This window comes from Mustela putorius, unplaced genomic scaffold, assembly GCF_011764305.1.
Source record: "Mustela putorius furo isolate JIRA1106 unplaced genomic scaffold, ASM1176430v1.1 tig00003845_pilon_pilon_pilon, whole genome shotgun sequence".
In the NCBI taxonomy this organism is placed as follows: domain Eukaryota; kingdom Metazoa; phylum Chordata; class Mammalia; order Carnivora; family Mustelidae; genus Mustela; species Mustela putorius.
In genome coordinates, this window is record NW_025421998.1 from 16,699,758 (window position 1) to 16,713,176 (window position 13,419).

The 13,419-nt window shown below is 44.4% G+C and overlaps 1 protein-coding gene across 1 annotated transcript in view; it reads left to right on the forward strand.

Moving 5' to 3' along the window:
• The window catches only part of LAMB4 (laminin subunit beta 4), a 104,832-nt gene that overhangs the window by 87,832 nt on the left and 3,581 nt on the right, over nt 1-13,419 (forward strand). The window contains exons 31-34 of the mRNA XM_004739516.3: nt 2,647-2,854; nt 5,287-5,425; nt 8,248-8,421; nt 9,724-9,877. Coding sequence (XP_004739573.2) covers nt 2,647-2,854; nt 5,287-5,425; nt 8,248-8,421; nt 9,724-9,877 — 675 coding nt within the window. The remainder of the gene's footprint in view (nt 1-2,646; nt 2,855-5,286; nt 5,426-8,247; nt 8,422-9,723; nt 9,878-13,419) is intronic.

A 13,419-nucleotide genomic window follows, 5' to 3' on the forward strand; every position in this document is an offset into this window, starting at 1 on the left:
ACCTGAAACTTCCCTCTCTGCAAATAATCCAGCTTGGGTATGACCGTATATGGAGTAAATCATAAGAGGTTTTCTTCTCCATCACCATCTCCCAGATTCAATAACTTAATGTTCCTCACGTGAATCAGCTGACAACTGGGATGTCTGTTACCATCGTTGCAACCACTTTGTGAATCTGTTTAATAGTAGTAAGAGACTCCTATGGCCAATTGCTTTTTCTATCTCCATGTTACTAGATACTATATGAACTCAGCCCAAGTCCTGATTTTTGAAATAAGAATAAAATGAGGCAGCGCAAGTCATCAGTAAAAATGACCAAAATAATCAGTAAAAATGAATGGGATGAGATCGGTCTACTGGACATTTTGTTTGTTTTAGTGTGTTAGCTGGATGGATTGGTATTGATTAGACACAGATCTAGGAACTGGTTGGTTTAAGGAACACATTAGCTATTTCTGCAGATATAGGTCAGTTGAGGCACCAAAACCAAACCAAAACCAAATTGCTAGACCAGTCATGCAAAATGGCACCATATGCTTCTGGGCCCCAACTGATGGCTCAGAAGGCAAGGTCTGCTGCTTTCCACCTCATGCCGTTGGTCATGGAGACTATTCCCTTACTGGTCTCATTGGCATTGCTGCTGAATATATCTCTAATTTTTTTTTAAGATTTTATTTATTTATTTGACAGAGAGAGAGAGATCATAAGTAGGTAGAGGCAGGCAGAGATGGGGAGGGGGAGAAGGCTCCCCGCTGAGCAGAGAGCCCAATGCGGGGCTCGATCCCAGGACCCTGGCATCATGACCTGAGCCAAAGGCAGAGGCTTTAACCCACTGAGCCACCCAGGCGCCCCAATATATCTCTAATTTTAAAAAAGTTTAATTACCCCAATGAATTAAAAAAAAAAAAAAACCTCCAGATTATTACAACAAACATTAGACTAGGCAAAGGGAAAAATCCTATTCTGTAAAAGACACATCTCTGATCTGGGTCCCAAGACCCTTGGTCCCCAGGAAGCAGTAACCTCCTCTCACCAATTTCTCTTCCTCTATCCTTTCCATGAAGCCCAAATCCAAGTGTTATTAAATTGTATGGTGGCTGCACTCCTCTGCTCGTCTTGACCATCTTTGTATTTACCTTGTGGTCTGAAATTCACCATGGACAAAGTTAGCTGCCACTTCTCCTACAAGGCCCATATCAAAATTTTGAATTTACGATCTCATAACAAATGCCAGTAAATGTTTGATGATGAATATCGGGCCAAATTAAAGTTACTTTTTATTAGAACTTTTTTAATAAAAGGAAATACTCTTTCTTTCAAGAGCCAACTTCCGAGTACAGTACATGCTATTTCAATCATGAGAGTGATTTACTCACACACACAAAAAATCTCATTACTTTTTTTTTTCCAAAAACATGACAGGAAGTAAAATAGTCCTTTTATTTTAAATAAAAAGCTAGAACAAAATGATTACCAAAGGGATATAGACTCATGTCATGTCTGTCAAATGCTGGAAGGTGTCTGTGGTGCCCGCTCCCTCCTGAAGAAATTCCAAGTTCCTCAGCCTCCCATGTCAAGGCTCCTGGGCTCTGCTCCCAGCCTTTCGGGACGTGCAGCCCCGCACTGCGACTCCACTCTCTGACGCCAGCAGTGATCCGAGGACGGCTTCTTGCTGCAGCCAACTTTGGTGTCTGAGTTTCGCTCAGCTTGGAATGCCTTTACCCCTGCCTTTACCCCACTTCCATAGGTACAAACTTTGCTGTCCTCCAGCCTCAACTTATGTGCCTTTTTGAGGTTCTTCTTGAAATATTTTCTCCTCCCTCTGGATCCCGTATCACTTTGTCTTCGGTGTATCATCTCTGTTCTTATGTTATTAATATTGATATGGAATGGCTTTTCTTCCCCCTATGGATGGTCAGCCCCTTGAGGACTAGATCTCCAACTTCCCGCAAGGAATTCAGCATTATGCCTCCGTAAGGAGCCAGAGCGACACAAAGTGTTAGCATCCCAGACCCTAACAGTCCATCTGCTGCTTCCATTCTCAGGGAAGGCTGATTCTGTTTTCCTGAAGAGCAGGGCAGTGGTATATTTAACAGTTTCCAGATAACCCATTACTCATCCGGGTCTTAACTCTCTATTGTCGAGTTCCCTTCTCGAAATAGGACTTTGAGTGATAGCGTCAGGTAGAGTTGTCCCAAGCAACAACTGGGAGCCTTTCTGATGTCACAGAGGATTAGAATCAAGTTTTGTTGGGTCCAGACCTGGTGCTTCCTCATGTCTCATTCATTCGTATTCGAATCTTGGTGACGCATCTAACCGTTGTACTTGCTTTTGAACCAGGACTTAACTGGTTCGCAGGAGGATGTTTCGCAAAGCATACACAACATCGCAAGCCTGTAGGTTTTCAGTTTTCCAGCAACCATTTGTGCAGCATGTATTCAACACTACATGAATGGTGCTTCTTTCAGAGAGAAGGGAAAACTGGGGATGAAGAAGAATCTACGGGATGTAGACAGTCTAATCCCTGTGTCCCAGGGACACATAATCAGCTGCATGTACTTTTGACTTCGAGTTCATTGGGGTTGTATTTACAAGATACAGTTTAATAAGGAGACGCGATGACCTAAAACCACCTTCTTATTTAAGAGGAAAACGTGCCTCCGGAGGATATAGAGAAGGTTGCAAATCGCGTACTTGATGTCCATCTACCCATGACATCGCAGAATCTAACCCATGAACTTGACAAAGTGCAGAAGCTGATGCTGCTCTGTGAGGACGATGGGGCAGATGAAGACAGGCTACATAATGCAGCCAAGGAAGCCCAGGAGGTTTTGGTGAAGGCAGAAGATGCTGAGTGAGTATAGTATTCATGTTCTCATCTTGCTTGCCCAGGACAGCTGCTAAAAGGCCAACTGTGTAAGGAGCTACTTAACATTCAAATGAAATTACTGTCCAGTAGGTTAGTGCCCAGGGTGAGAGCTAAGCTGCTTGCAGGAGCCTCGGGAAGCTGGGGAATTGGGAGGCAGTGGGCAGGAATGCTTGTTTCCCACTTGCTACAGACTTGGAATACCTTTGCAGTGACCTATTAGTCTTTATACCAATCCGTGCCATAAACTAGCTGTCTGCCAATATCTTAACAGGTGGTGGGAATATGGGTGTCTTTTCCCTTTCTTGCTGACCTATGTCTGATGCTTTCTACATTTACCATAATAGACAGTACTTGGAAGATCTAAATTTTTTTTTTAAAAGACTACACTAAAAATATATGACGGCGAGGAATAGAAGAAACAAAGATAGCGCCTCATGACTAACCTGGGAGTAAAACTACAGATACGGTACACGGAGTTCATTAACTCATGCTTCCTTTTGTTCTTGCCAACTTAGCCAAGCCAACGGAAAAGGCATCTTGGTGCTTTAGGTTTTAGGTGGGGTCAGCTGGGTAGTGGCAATGCCGTCACATCAGGACGCCCAACAGTTGAGGGCTGACCTGCCTTCTCCATGTCCCCTGCCACTTGGATAATTGAAGTGTGCCAGACTTCCCCATGAGCCCAACCCCTTCCGGCTTTGGTACTTACAATCAGGAAGAATAAGTAAGTGCAGTACGGTCACACAGCTGTTAAAAATGATGCTGAGGAAAGGTTCTTTGTAACATGCAGGGATTGTTGATGTTTTTAAAAACAAGGTAACAGTATATAAAGAAGACGGTCTCCGTCGTGGAAAGAAAAAAATTGTAGAACAAAAATGCTAGAATGTACTGATATCTTATAAGGTGATATGGTTAATGGTACATTTTTCCCTTCCTGATAATGTCTTTTTTTTGCTCTTTCTGTGCTGCTGCCTCCTCCTCTCCCTCCTCCTCCTCCTGTTCTTCCTTCTCTTCTTTCCCTTCCTCTTCCTCCTCTTTTTCTTCCACTTCTGCTTCTTTTTCTTTTTCTAATTTTAGATATTTTCTCAATTTACTCTAAAAGTAGTTACATTGAAAATTTAAAGGAAGAAGACTAAATATGAAGATATGGTGGGGGATGTTATGAGAAAGGAAGGCTCCTGAACCCCTTCTGGACCTGTAAGGAAAAGAAGTAAAGAAAGGGGAAGCCTACCTATTGTGTGGTTCACCTATAGAATATTCTGGAAAAGGCAAAGCCGTGGACACAGTGAAAAAGATCAGTAGTTGCCAGGGGCTGAGGGGAGGGATGAATTGGTGGAGCAGAGAGAACTTTGAGGGCAGTAAAAATACTCTGTGTGATACCAGAACGATGACTGCATGTCATTACACATTTGTCCAGACTCACAGAATGGGCAGCACCAAGAGTGAACCCCAGTGTACACTCTGGACTTCGGTGTCTGTGATGTGTCGATGTAGGTTCATCAGTGCTAACAAATGTCTGCCTCTGGCAGGGATGTTGATAACTGGAGAGGCTGTGAGTATCGGGGGGCAGGGGGTACAGGGAACTCTCTGCACCTTCTGCTCATTTTTGCTACGAATCTAAAACAGCTCTTTAAAAAAAAAATAGACCCTTTTTAAAAAATAGAGAGACTCCACTGGGAGGAGAGTTAGGGCTGCATGGGGCAGGGGATGTTTTGCAGTTTAGCTGGTTTTCCCTTCCACGCACATTTCTAATTATGCCTCTGCAAAGGTCTATCTGATAGTTCGCTCACTTGGCACATTCCTCCAAAGGTGGTCTTGAGCCCACAGATCCAAGTATCTGGGGAGTGTGGACTTGAGGTGAGCTGATTTCTGTAAAATAGACAATCACTTGGAATGCTTGTGATTTTAACCTCCGACGGGGCCCCTGGCAGCTAGAATGTCAGTGGAGCTTAAATAAACCTGAATAAACACAGCCTGGAAAAGGAGGGCTTTTAGTTCTCTTTGCTGTCTGTGGGGCCCCTTAACTCTCCCACCCCCACTGTGGTGAGGATTTAGAGTGTGGCTGAAGTGTGAGAAATTAGGGAACGGGAACTGGCTGAGCATAGTTATTCTGTTCAAAGCTCGCCGGTGATGGTCCTCGAGCCTCTCTCGTTATGACAGATTAAGAATAAACAAGACCTGTATCTTTGATTTTCACACCTGTCTCTACTTGATATGCATATATATGTGTTGTTATTGGCATTTCAACCTACCTATTTCTCAAAATAAAGATTTCAGGATTTGGCCTTGCATAAGAGCAATTTAAATTTGCTTTATAAATAATTCAGCTAAGTTTTTCACAGAGCCAAAGGGACTCCCAAGGTGAAACAAATGAATAATTGTGTATTTATCTAATCTGACACGTTAATATCCTACCTTAGAAAAGCAGCAAATGTTCTATTAAACCTTGACAAAACGCTGAATGAGTTGCAACAAGTTCAAGTCACCCAAGGATGGGTAAACTCTACCATTACACAGCTGACGGCAGAGATCAAGAAAATTAAAGAGAGCACACTACAGGTATTTATCTTTTTGGAAACGAACTGAAAAAGATTTTGAATGGGGAGACAGCCTGGTTTTGACGTGTGCCAATGTCATGTTTGCTTGACCTGCCTGAAGGGATGATTATAGGACAAAATGAAAGGGGGGTGGTGTGATGCATTTAACTGATGTTCAACGGAGTTCTTACGGCATCAATTCGTCATTGCTGACCCCTCCTTGGGGACGAAGCAGGTGCTACTACCAGCTTGTAAATGAGGAAACAGAGACTCAGAGAGGTTAAGTGACTTGCCTAAGGTCACACAGCTAATTAAAGGTATATTTGAGGCAGGGGTTTATCCCTTCTGATTCCAAGGAAAGTAATAGAGTTACTAGAGCTCACAAGGCAAAGAAATAAAGTTCATTGTTGCCAGGTTTTTGTAACTGGCAGGTTTGGCATGAAATCTCATCCAAGTATCTTAGGACTGAAAGGATATCTCACCCAAAAGATAGTGTTCCATCCAGAGCTTGGTGGGAGCCAGGCCTGGTTTAACCCACACTCTGGATCTGGGAGAGGAAGTCTGGCAGTGGGAGGACAGGATAGTTCCAAGCTGTGTGACGTGTCTTCCTCCAAGGCTCCGTCCTCCGGTCCTTCCCTTTCCCCCTAGAATGCCAGCTCCCTGTCTCTGTTTTTCAGCTGGGTTATACAGATCTAAATACACGTATTTTGAAAAGAAAAGCAGAAAGGGACAGAACAGGAAGTAGTGCACCAGGAAATAAAGAGGTTAGACTTGAACAGGTTGCAAATATAGGGTAGCAACCCCCCCCCCAAAAAAAACAAAGAAGGCCTCTAGGTTTTCCCATTCGAGGCATATATGCTAGAACAGGGGATGGCAAAATACAGCCTGTGGGTCAAATGGGCATACTGTTTTTGTTTTTTTATTTTGTTTTTTATCCAAAATCACAAAGTTTTATTGGAACCCAGCTCCGTATTGTCTGTGCCTGCTTTTGCACCATAATGACACAGAGCTGAGTGGTTACAATAGAGACTTCATGGGCCACAGAGCATAAAACATTTACTGTCTGGTCCTTTACAGAAAGGCTGTAGATTTGTGCTCTTAAAAAAAAAAAATATGTCCAAAGGAAAAAGAAGGTTTTTGGAGTTCCCCCTACCCCCTACAAATATGGTAGACCAGGGTTCCTGCGGAACCCTCCTAATAGAAAAATACCCCAAATGTTGTCTGGGATATATATATTTTTTAATTTAATACATACCTGAATTAGAAAGAGATGGAGGAAATCTTCAGAGGCCAACCATGACAGCTAAGTATGAATCCAGAGAGATAACAAAGCATGAACCTGATGGCAGGCGGAGGATATCCGCCAATCGCTGGTGTGGGAGAGCTGTCGGGGTTTTTTGTTTTTTTAAGATTTTATTTATTTATTTGACAGAGAGAGACACAGCAAGAGAGGGAACACAAGCAGGGGAAGTGGGAGAGGGAGAAGCAGGCTTCCCGCGGAGCAAGGAGCCCAGTGCAGGGCTCGATTCCAGGACCCTGGGATCATGACCTGAGCTGAAGGCAGATGCTTAATGATTGAGCCACCCAGGCGCCCGAGCTGTTGATTTTAATCCTCACCATGAGCAGAGACAGAAAACAAAGCCCACGCAAGGAGAGCATATGACCCCCACTTGGAAAGGCAAAATCCTCAGTGAAATGTTCAGCTGCTACTCCCTACTGCTGCGTGGACTCACACACGTGTGCACACAGCTACACACACACACACGTGTGCACGCGCAGGCACAGTGCCAAGACACTTGCTGTCGGGGAGAAGGTCTTCACTAAGAATTGCTAACCACTGGCTGGCTCTTACACGAGTTCAAGGGTAGCATTCACACTACCTGTTTGGCCCCGACAACAGTGGGGCCTTAAAGTGGTTGTGGACTAATAGTCCCCGAGATGCCTGCCAGAGGCCAGCGGAAATCCCCTCCCGAGGAATGCACCTTCAAACCGAGCCTCAAAAATGTCTCCCAGAACACATAAAAGAACAAATTGCCTCGAGCAAGAGGCACCAGAAACAGGAAACAAGAGTCTGCGGATAAGACAGGTACTCCATGTAAAATACAAAATCAGAATGTTCGTTATGCCTGCAAAAATCAAAGAAGGTGTTGAAATTATGACCCGAGAGCAAGATACAAGAGCTAACAGATGACCTGTCAGATCTGACTGCTAGATGGGACAAATAGAGCCACGGAAAGAAGCAAGGAAGATAAGATGTTTATTATTATTTGTAAGGAGGAAAAATGAGAAGCCACCCACATCCGCAGGAGAATAGGAACATAAATTGTATACTCAAACAATGGAATGCTTTAAGTTGCTGAAACTGAATAAACAAGAGCTATGCAAATTAGCCAGGAAGAACTGTACAAGCATAATTTTGAATTAAAATTCAAGTTGCAGAAATATGCAGCCATCATGTATTTGTATAAAGTTAAGAAAATACCGCACGGTAGGCGTGCTTCGCGGGATCTAGAAAAAAGCACTAGAAGTACGTGGAACGACAAGCGGTAGATTCAGGATAATGGTTACCTTTGTGGGGAATGAGGGGGTGTGAGGAGAGCTTAGCTCGCTGGTGGGGCTTTATTCTTAACGCAGCCACCATGGATACGTGTCATAGTTGCTTCTATGACCTTGTGTTTGTCTGAAATATTATCTTACAACATTGTTTTTAATGGAAAAGCGAAGGGGCGATTCCTTCTCCCTTCCTACCGCACTTACTTGCTGAGGGGTAATTATATCATTTGTCTTTTTGTGGTCTGTTACCTAAAGACACTTTCTCCTCTCTGGTCTTTCCATCAACAACAGGCCGAAAAGAAAGCCAAGCACACCAAGAATGAGTGGGACTTAGCAAAGCAGTCGTCTGTGCTGGAGGACAGGCTCTCCGGGCTGCAGACCAAGTTGCAGAGGAACAGAGAGCAAGCTGCCCGTGTGACCGCTCAGGCTGCATCGGCCCAACGCCAGGCCGGGGACCTCAAGCAGGTCATTAGCCCCGCCGGTGCCACCAAGAGCAGACAGACAGAGCCTCTTTGAAGGCTAATCCTCTGACCTCAGCTCACTGTGCCATTTATCAGCAGTTCCCTTAATGCAGGACTGCGCTTACTGGCCTGTGTTAGTAGGGATCCCGATGGGCATGAAGGCTCTTCTGTCATGGAGGGTGATTCCAGGGAAGACAGAAGTCCTTTGACCAAATTAGGATGCAGTGTTTCCTCCCCGCATCTCCTACTCCTAGGACTACCAGTGGTATCCTCGTCCAGTGTTTCCTTCCTTTCAGATGTTCAGGATTCGTGCCATTGGTCTGTCTTGGGTGCATTTACCCTTTACTCTAACTCAATCACATAACCGATCACGAAAACAAAGAAGTGAAAGTCACCTGCCAAACAGAATAGGTCAAGTTACAAAAGTCAGAGTGAGTTAATTAAACAGTTGTGGGAAATACCCTATTCATCTAGGTTGCTGAAAGAAACTATCAACTCATTTTCTCAGCAGGATATCTCTGGTTGGTTGCGTTAATAGGGTAGCTTAAACACGGGAAAAATGGGAAAGTGTTCTTACAATTGGTCCATTCTCTTGCTTTTCATTCCTAATGTGCTGGGTAATTTCCCACAGATGGGGGAGTTGAGCACATTTTCTATGGAAGGGAGGTTGGGAGACATATTTACTTGTCCATCCTCTCTCCATTTCCCTTCCTGGGCTTCACTAAGCTGTTCCAGATTCTAGACTGTCGACCACCCAGGCTGACCCCCGAGATTGCCATTCGAATGGCCACGGAGCTCTTGGTACTAACATCGGGACCTCCCTTCCCGCCTCCCATCTCTCGTACCTTTTTGCCCACAAAAACCTACCCGTGCTTGTAAAGCGTCACTGATCACTCTGCCCTTCATCCTTCCCTGGTTGCTGTCCCACCCAGCTGACCCAGAGATTTGTCACAGGCAGGAAGGCATTGCTCCTGTCCTCTGTATCTCTCACCTTAAGTCATTTAGGGCAAATGACTGGTGTCCCATAAATAGCTGCCTTCGCACGGAGTCATGATTGCTGCTTTATAACAAAGCAATTTTATTTTAATTAACCAAAACTGAGGAGTTTTTCAGCCTGAAAAAAAAAAAAAAAAGATAAAACAAACAATGCAAATTAAAGCCTGGAAGTGTCAGAGTGACTCAAGCATATTGACTGGATCACGGTTTTCCTCTTGCTCCTTTTTGGAACAGTATCGGGCAAATATCATGCGTGGGTGTATGCCTTATAAATATTTTCTGGTGATGGGAGTGTGTGGCTCTGTTGCAGGAGTTTGCAGAGCTGAGAAACCAATACACTGCTCTTCAACATAAGACTGGTTCTGTAGGACTGACAAAGGTTACTTTGAAAAAAGTGGATCAGCTAAAAGGTGCAGTGGAAAAACTGGCCACAGATACAGAGGACAAGATAAGAAGAATAGCAGGTAACTCTTCTTTTCTCCCAGCTGTATTGGGGTCTGGGTGACAGGTGAAATCGTGTCTGTTTAAAGTGTACAGTGTGACAATTTGATGGACATGCACGTTGTGAAATGATCATCACGATTAAGGTAATCAACACCTCTATCTGCTCACATAGTTATTATTTCTTTTTATGGCAAGAATGCTTAAGATCGACACACATGTACGGTGCAATGCAATGTTGTCAACAAGTCAGCACCACACGGAACATTCGATCCCCAGAAGCTTTCCATCTTCAAACTGGAAGTCTGTACCTTTGCCCAGCCTCTCTCCATTTCCCCCACCCTCTAGACCTTGGCAGCCACCATTGTTCTCTCTGCTTCTGTGAGTTCTAGCCTTTTTTTTTTTTTTTTTTTTTTTAAGGTTCCACATAGGAGCGAGAGCATATAGTATTTGTCTTTCTCTCTCTGGCTTATTTTCACCTGGTATGACATTCTCCAGGTTCATCTATGTTGTTGCAAATGGCAGGATTTCCTTCTTTTTTTATGGTTGAATTTTATACACACACACCCCATCCCCCATTTTCTTTATCCATTGATGGGATAAAGGTTACTTCCATATCTTGTTTATTGTAAATAATGCTGCAATGAACATAGGAACACAGATAATCTCTTCAAGATATGGATTTCATTACCTTCAGGTATATACCCAGGAAGGGGTGTACTGGATCATATGGGAGTTCAATTGATTCTATTACACACTCCACCAATTTGACGGTAACCTAATACTCCACCCTCCTGGTAGAAATTATACCAACTTATCATTGGCACAGTTCAACTACCTATGAGCGCACCGAGTCAAGGAAGTAGGAATTTGGTCAGTGGGTGGGGGACTGACATATAACAAGACACTTGCATGGTTTTACTTCAAAGGATATCAGGGAGTCTTCACTGTGTTTGTCGGAACAAATGCCCATTGCCTTCGGTCAACCGGAAATGCCCTTTTCCTTACACCCTGGTTCTCACTCAGGAATGATTTTCTCTCCCTCCCTGGGGACAGAAGTATTGAAGGCATTTCTGCTTCTCACAACTAGGGGGTACAACTAGAATTGAGTGGATGCAGGCCAGGGACTCTTGTAAACATTAATACACAGGACAGCCCCGTGATGAACAATTATTTGACCAGAGTTCTAAGGGTGGATGTTGAGAAACTTAGGAAACCCTGTCCTAACCTATGCTGCTTATTTTCTCCTCCCATGCAAATTACTGCTTTAGAATCCCTATGATCTAGATCCCAAGGCACTAGTCATCTCATACAGATCTGTAGGTAACATTCCAGAAGGAACCATAGTCTGGACCAGGATTTTGATCAAAAATAGAAATTTGGATGCACACCCAGTGTAGTAAACATGGAATACACACAATCAGGAAGTTAATTAGAATCTTTTTTCCCCCACAACAGGTACTCATAGTTTTTCTGGAAAGGCATCATGCCCTTAGCAACTACCTCGAAATCATCAAGAAATAGCCAATGATGAGTGGTCTAGTTTTACTTTTGGTTGCATTTATTGTCTCCAAAACTTTAAAGTTAGTCATATTCATTTGGAATATAAGTAACTCTCAAGATATTCAAACAACCAAGATTCCTCACTTATAACGCTTCTTTGTTGTAACATGAGTCTTTGGCCTTAGAACCACTCATATCACCACCATGACATGAAAAAAAAAAAATGAAAATGCAACATTGGTATGGGCCAAAGTCAGGAAATATACATACTAAATCATTAACATTCATCATTTCTGGGGAGAGGGAGAGTGAAGAGGAAAAACACCACTTTTTATTTACATCTCTGACATTTATATGACTTACACAAGTGTCCTTTCCAGTATTTTCCTAATACTTTTAAAAAGGAATTACCAGGAAAAATTCAAAAGTCAGTTGCTGTTATTTCCAGAACTAAGTGGAGGAACAAAAAAATAGGAAGGATATTTTCTGTCTCACGTTTTATATCGAGGCCCAAATTGTTTCCACTTATTCCCATAGACTAGAACTTCCACAATTTTTGAAATTAGGTCAGAAGAGAAGTCAGGGACCTTCCTTCTAAACAAGGTCTAAGACCATACACTCCACTTTTTTGGCTCTCTTCGGGAGGAAAATAAGACATCGGCTTGGCCACCTTGCTGACGCTGTGACTGGAGAAGGGTCTGGCCCACTAGGGCGGCCCTCTAGTTCCCCCTGGTAGGAAGAAGTGGCCAGGGGACCTCAGAAAGGAGCCTTTCCTTACCTTGGCAGGGTCAAAGTGGAGAGAGTGGAGAAACGCCTCCAGGCCACAGCCAGGTTCCTTCCACAGAACTTTGTGCCAGTCTGGGTCACAGCGAGAACCGGGCAGCACACTTGGAGATAATTCTGGATCACTGAGCCAGAGTTGGCTCAGTTATCTTTTCACTGAATAACAAAGCTCCCTCCATATTTGGGAATTAGAACAACAACCATGCCTGGTTTTTCTGTGGGTTGCCTTGGTGGTTCTTCTGCGGGTCTGTGCCTGGTGACCCAAGCAGCTGCTCTCAGCTGATGGGTGCATTGGCTGGCCAGTCTGGGGTCAGCTTGACTGAGATGCTGGGCCCTCTTTCAACGGGCTCTTTCAGCCCAGCAGGCTCTACAGCTCGCTTGGGTCAGGTGTCCCGACAGTGAGCAGGGGAGCCCTAAGACTCTTGAGGTCCTGTGCATTGATTTCTCTTACTTCCTGTTGGTCACCCCGACAGGCCCAGCTGGACCCGGTTTGAGGGAAGAAGGCAAATAACCACTACTTCTTGATGGGAGGAACTCTTAAAAACTCACAGGAATTCCGAGACTCCGCTGAGGGTGTGGCAGGTGTTGTGTGACTGGCTTCATTGAGAAGCCGTCAGCATCCCTGGGCTCGAGGGAGCAGGGGTGAGGGAGGGCGAATGCTCTGACGTCGCTGTCTGGTTGATGGAGCCAAAGGCACGGGGCCTCCCTGCAGGCTAAGCGGAGAGGTGGAAGGACTGCCAGAACCCTTCGGCTCCACGGGGACAGCCTCTTCACTCTCCCCGCCCCCTCCCGTCCCGGATCACTTCTCTGAACTGTCCGGTGGCCAAGCGTGAATGAACTCCAGAGATCCCGGGAGCCCGATGATGTCATCCACCAAAGCTAGCTTTCCAGGACAGAGCAGGACGGAGAGTGGATGTGAATGCGGAGGCGAATGAAGAGGAACCCGCACAGCCTCACTGACTTCTATGAAAGAAGCGCAGGGGTCTTTTTGCCTCTTAGTACAAATACACGTCCAGTGCTGAATGTCTTTTTCAATCCCAAATGATCTATATTTAAGTTTTGAGAGACAGGATGCTCACCACCTCCGGTAGCAGCTCTTTCTTTGAACAGCTGTGACTGCTAGAAAGTTCTTTAAAATCAGACAAAATTTTCCTTCACGGAGGTTTCACCTGCTGGTTTCATTCTATTTCCTCGGGATGACAAAATACATTTCCTCTGCTTTCCTAGGCCTCAAATACTGGAAAATAACGACAGGACATGCCCCGAATCTTCTTCTTTC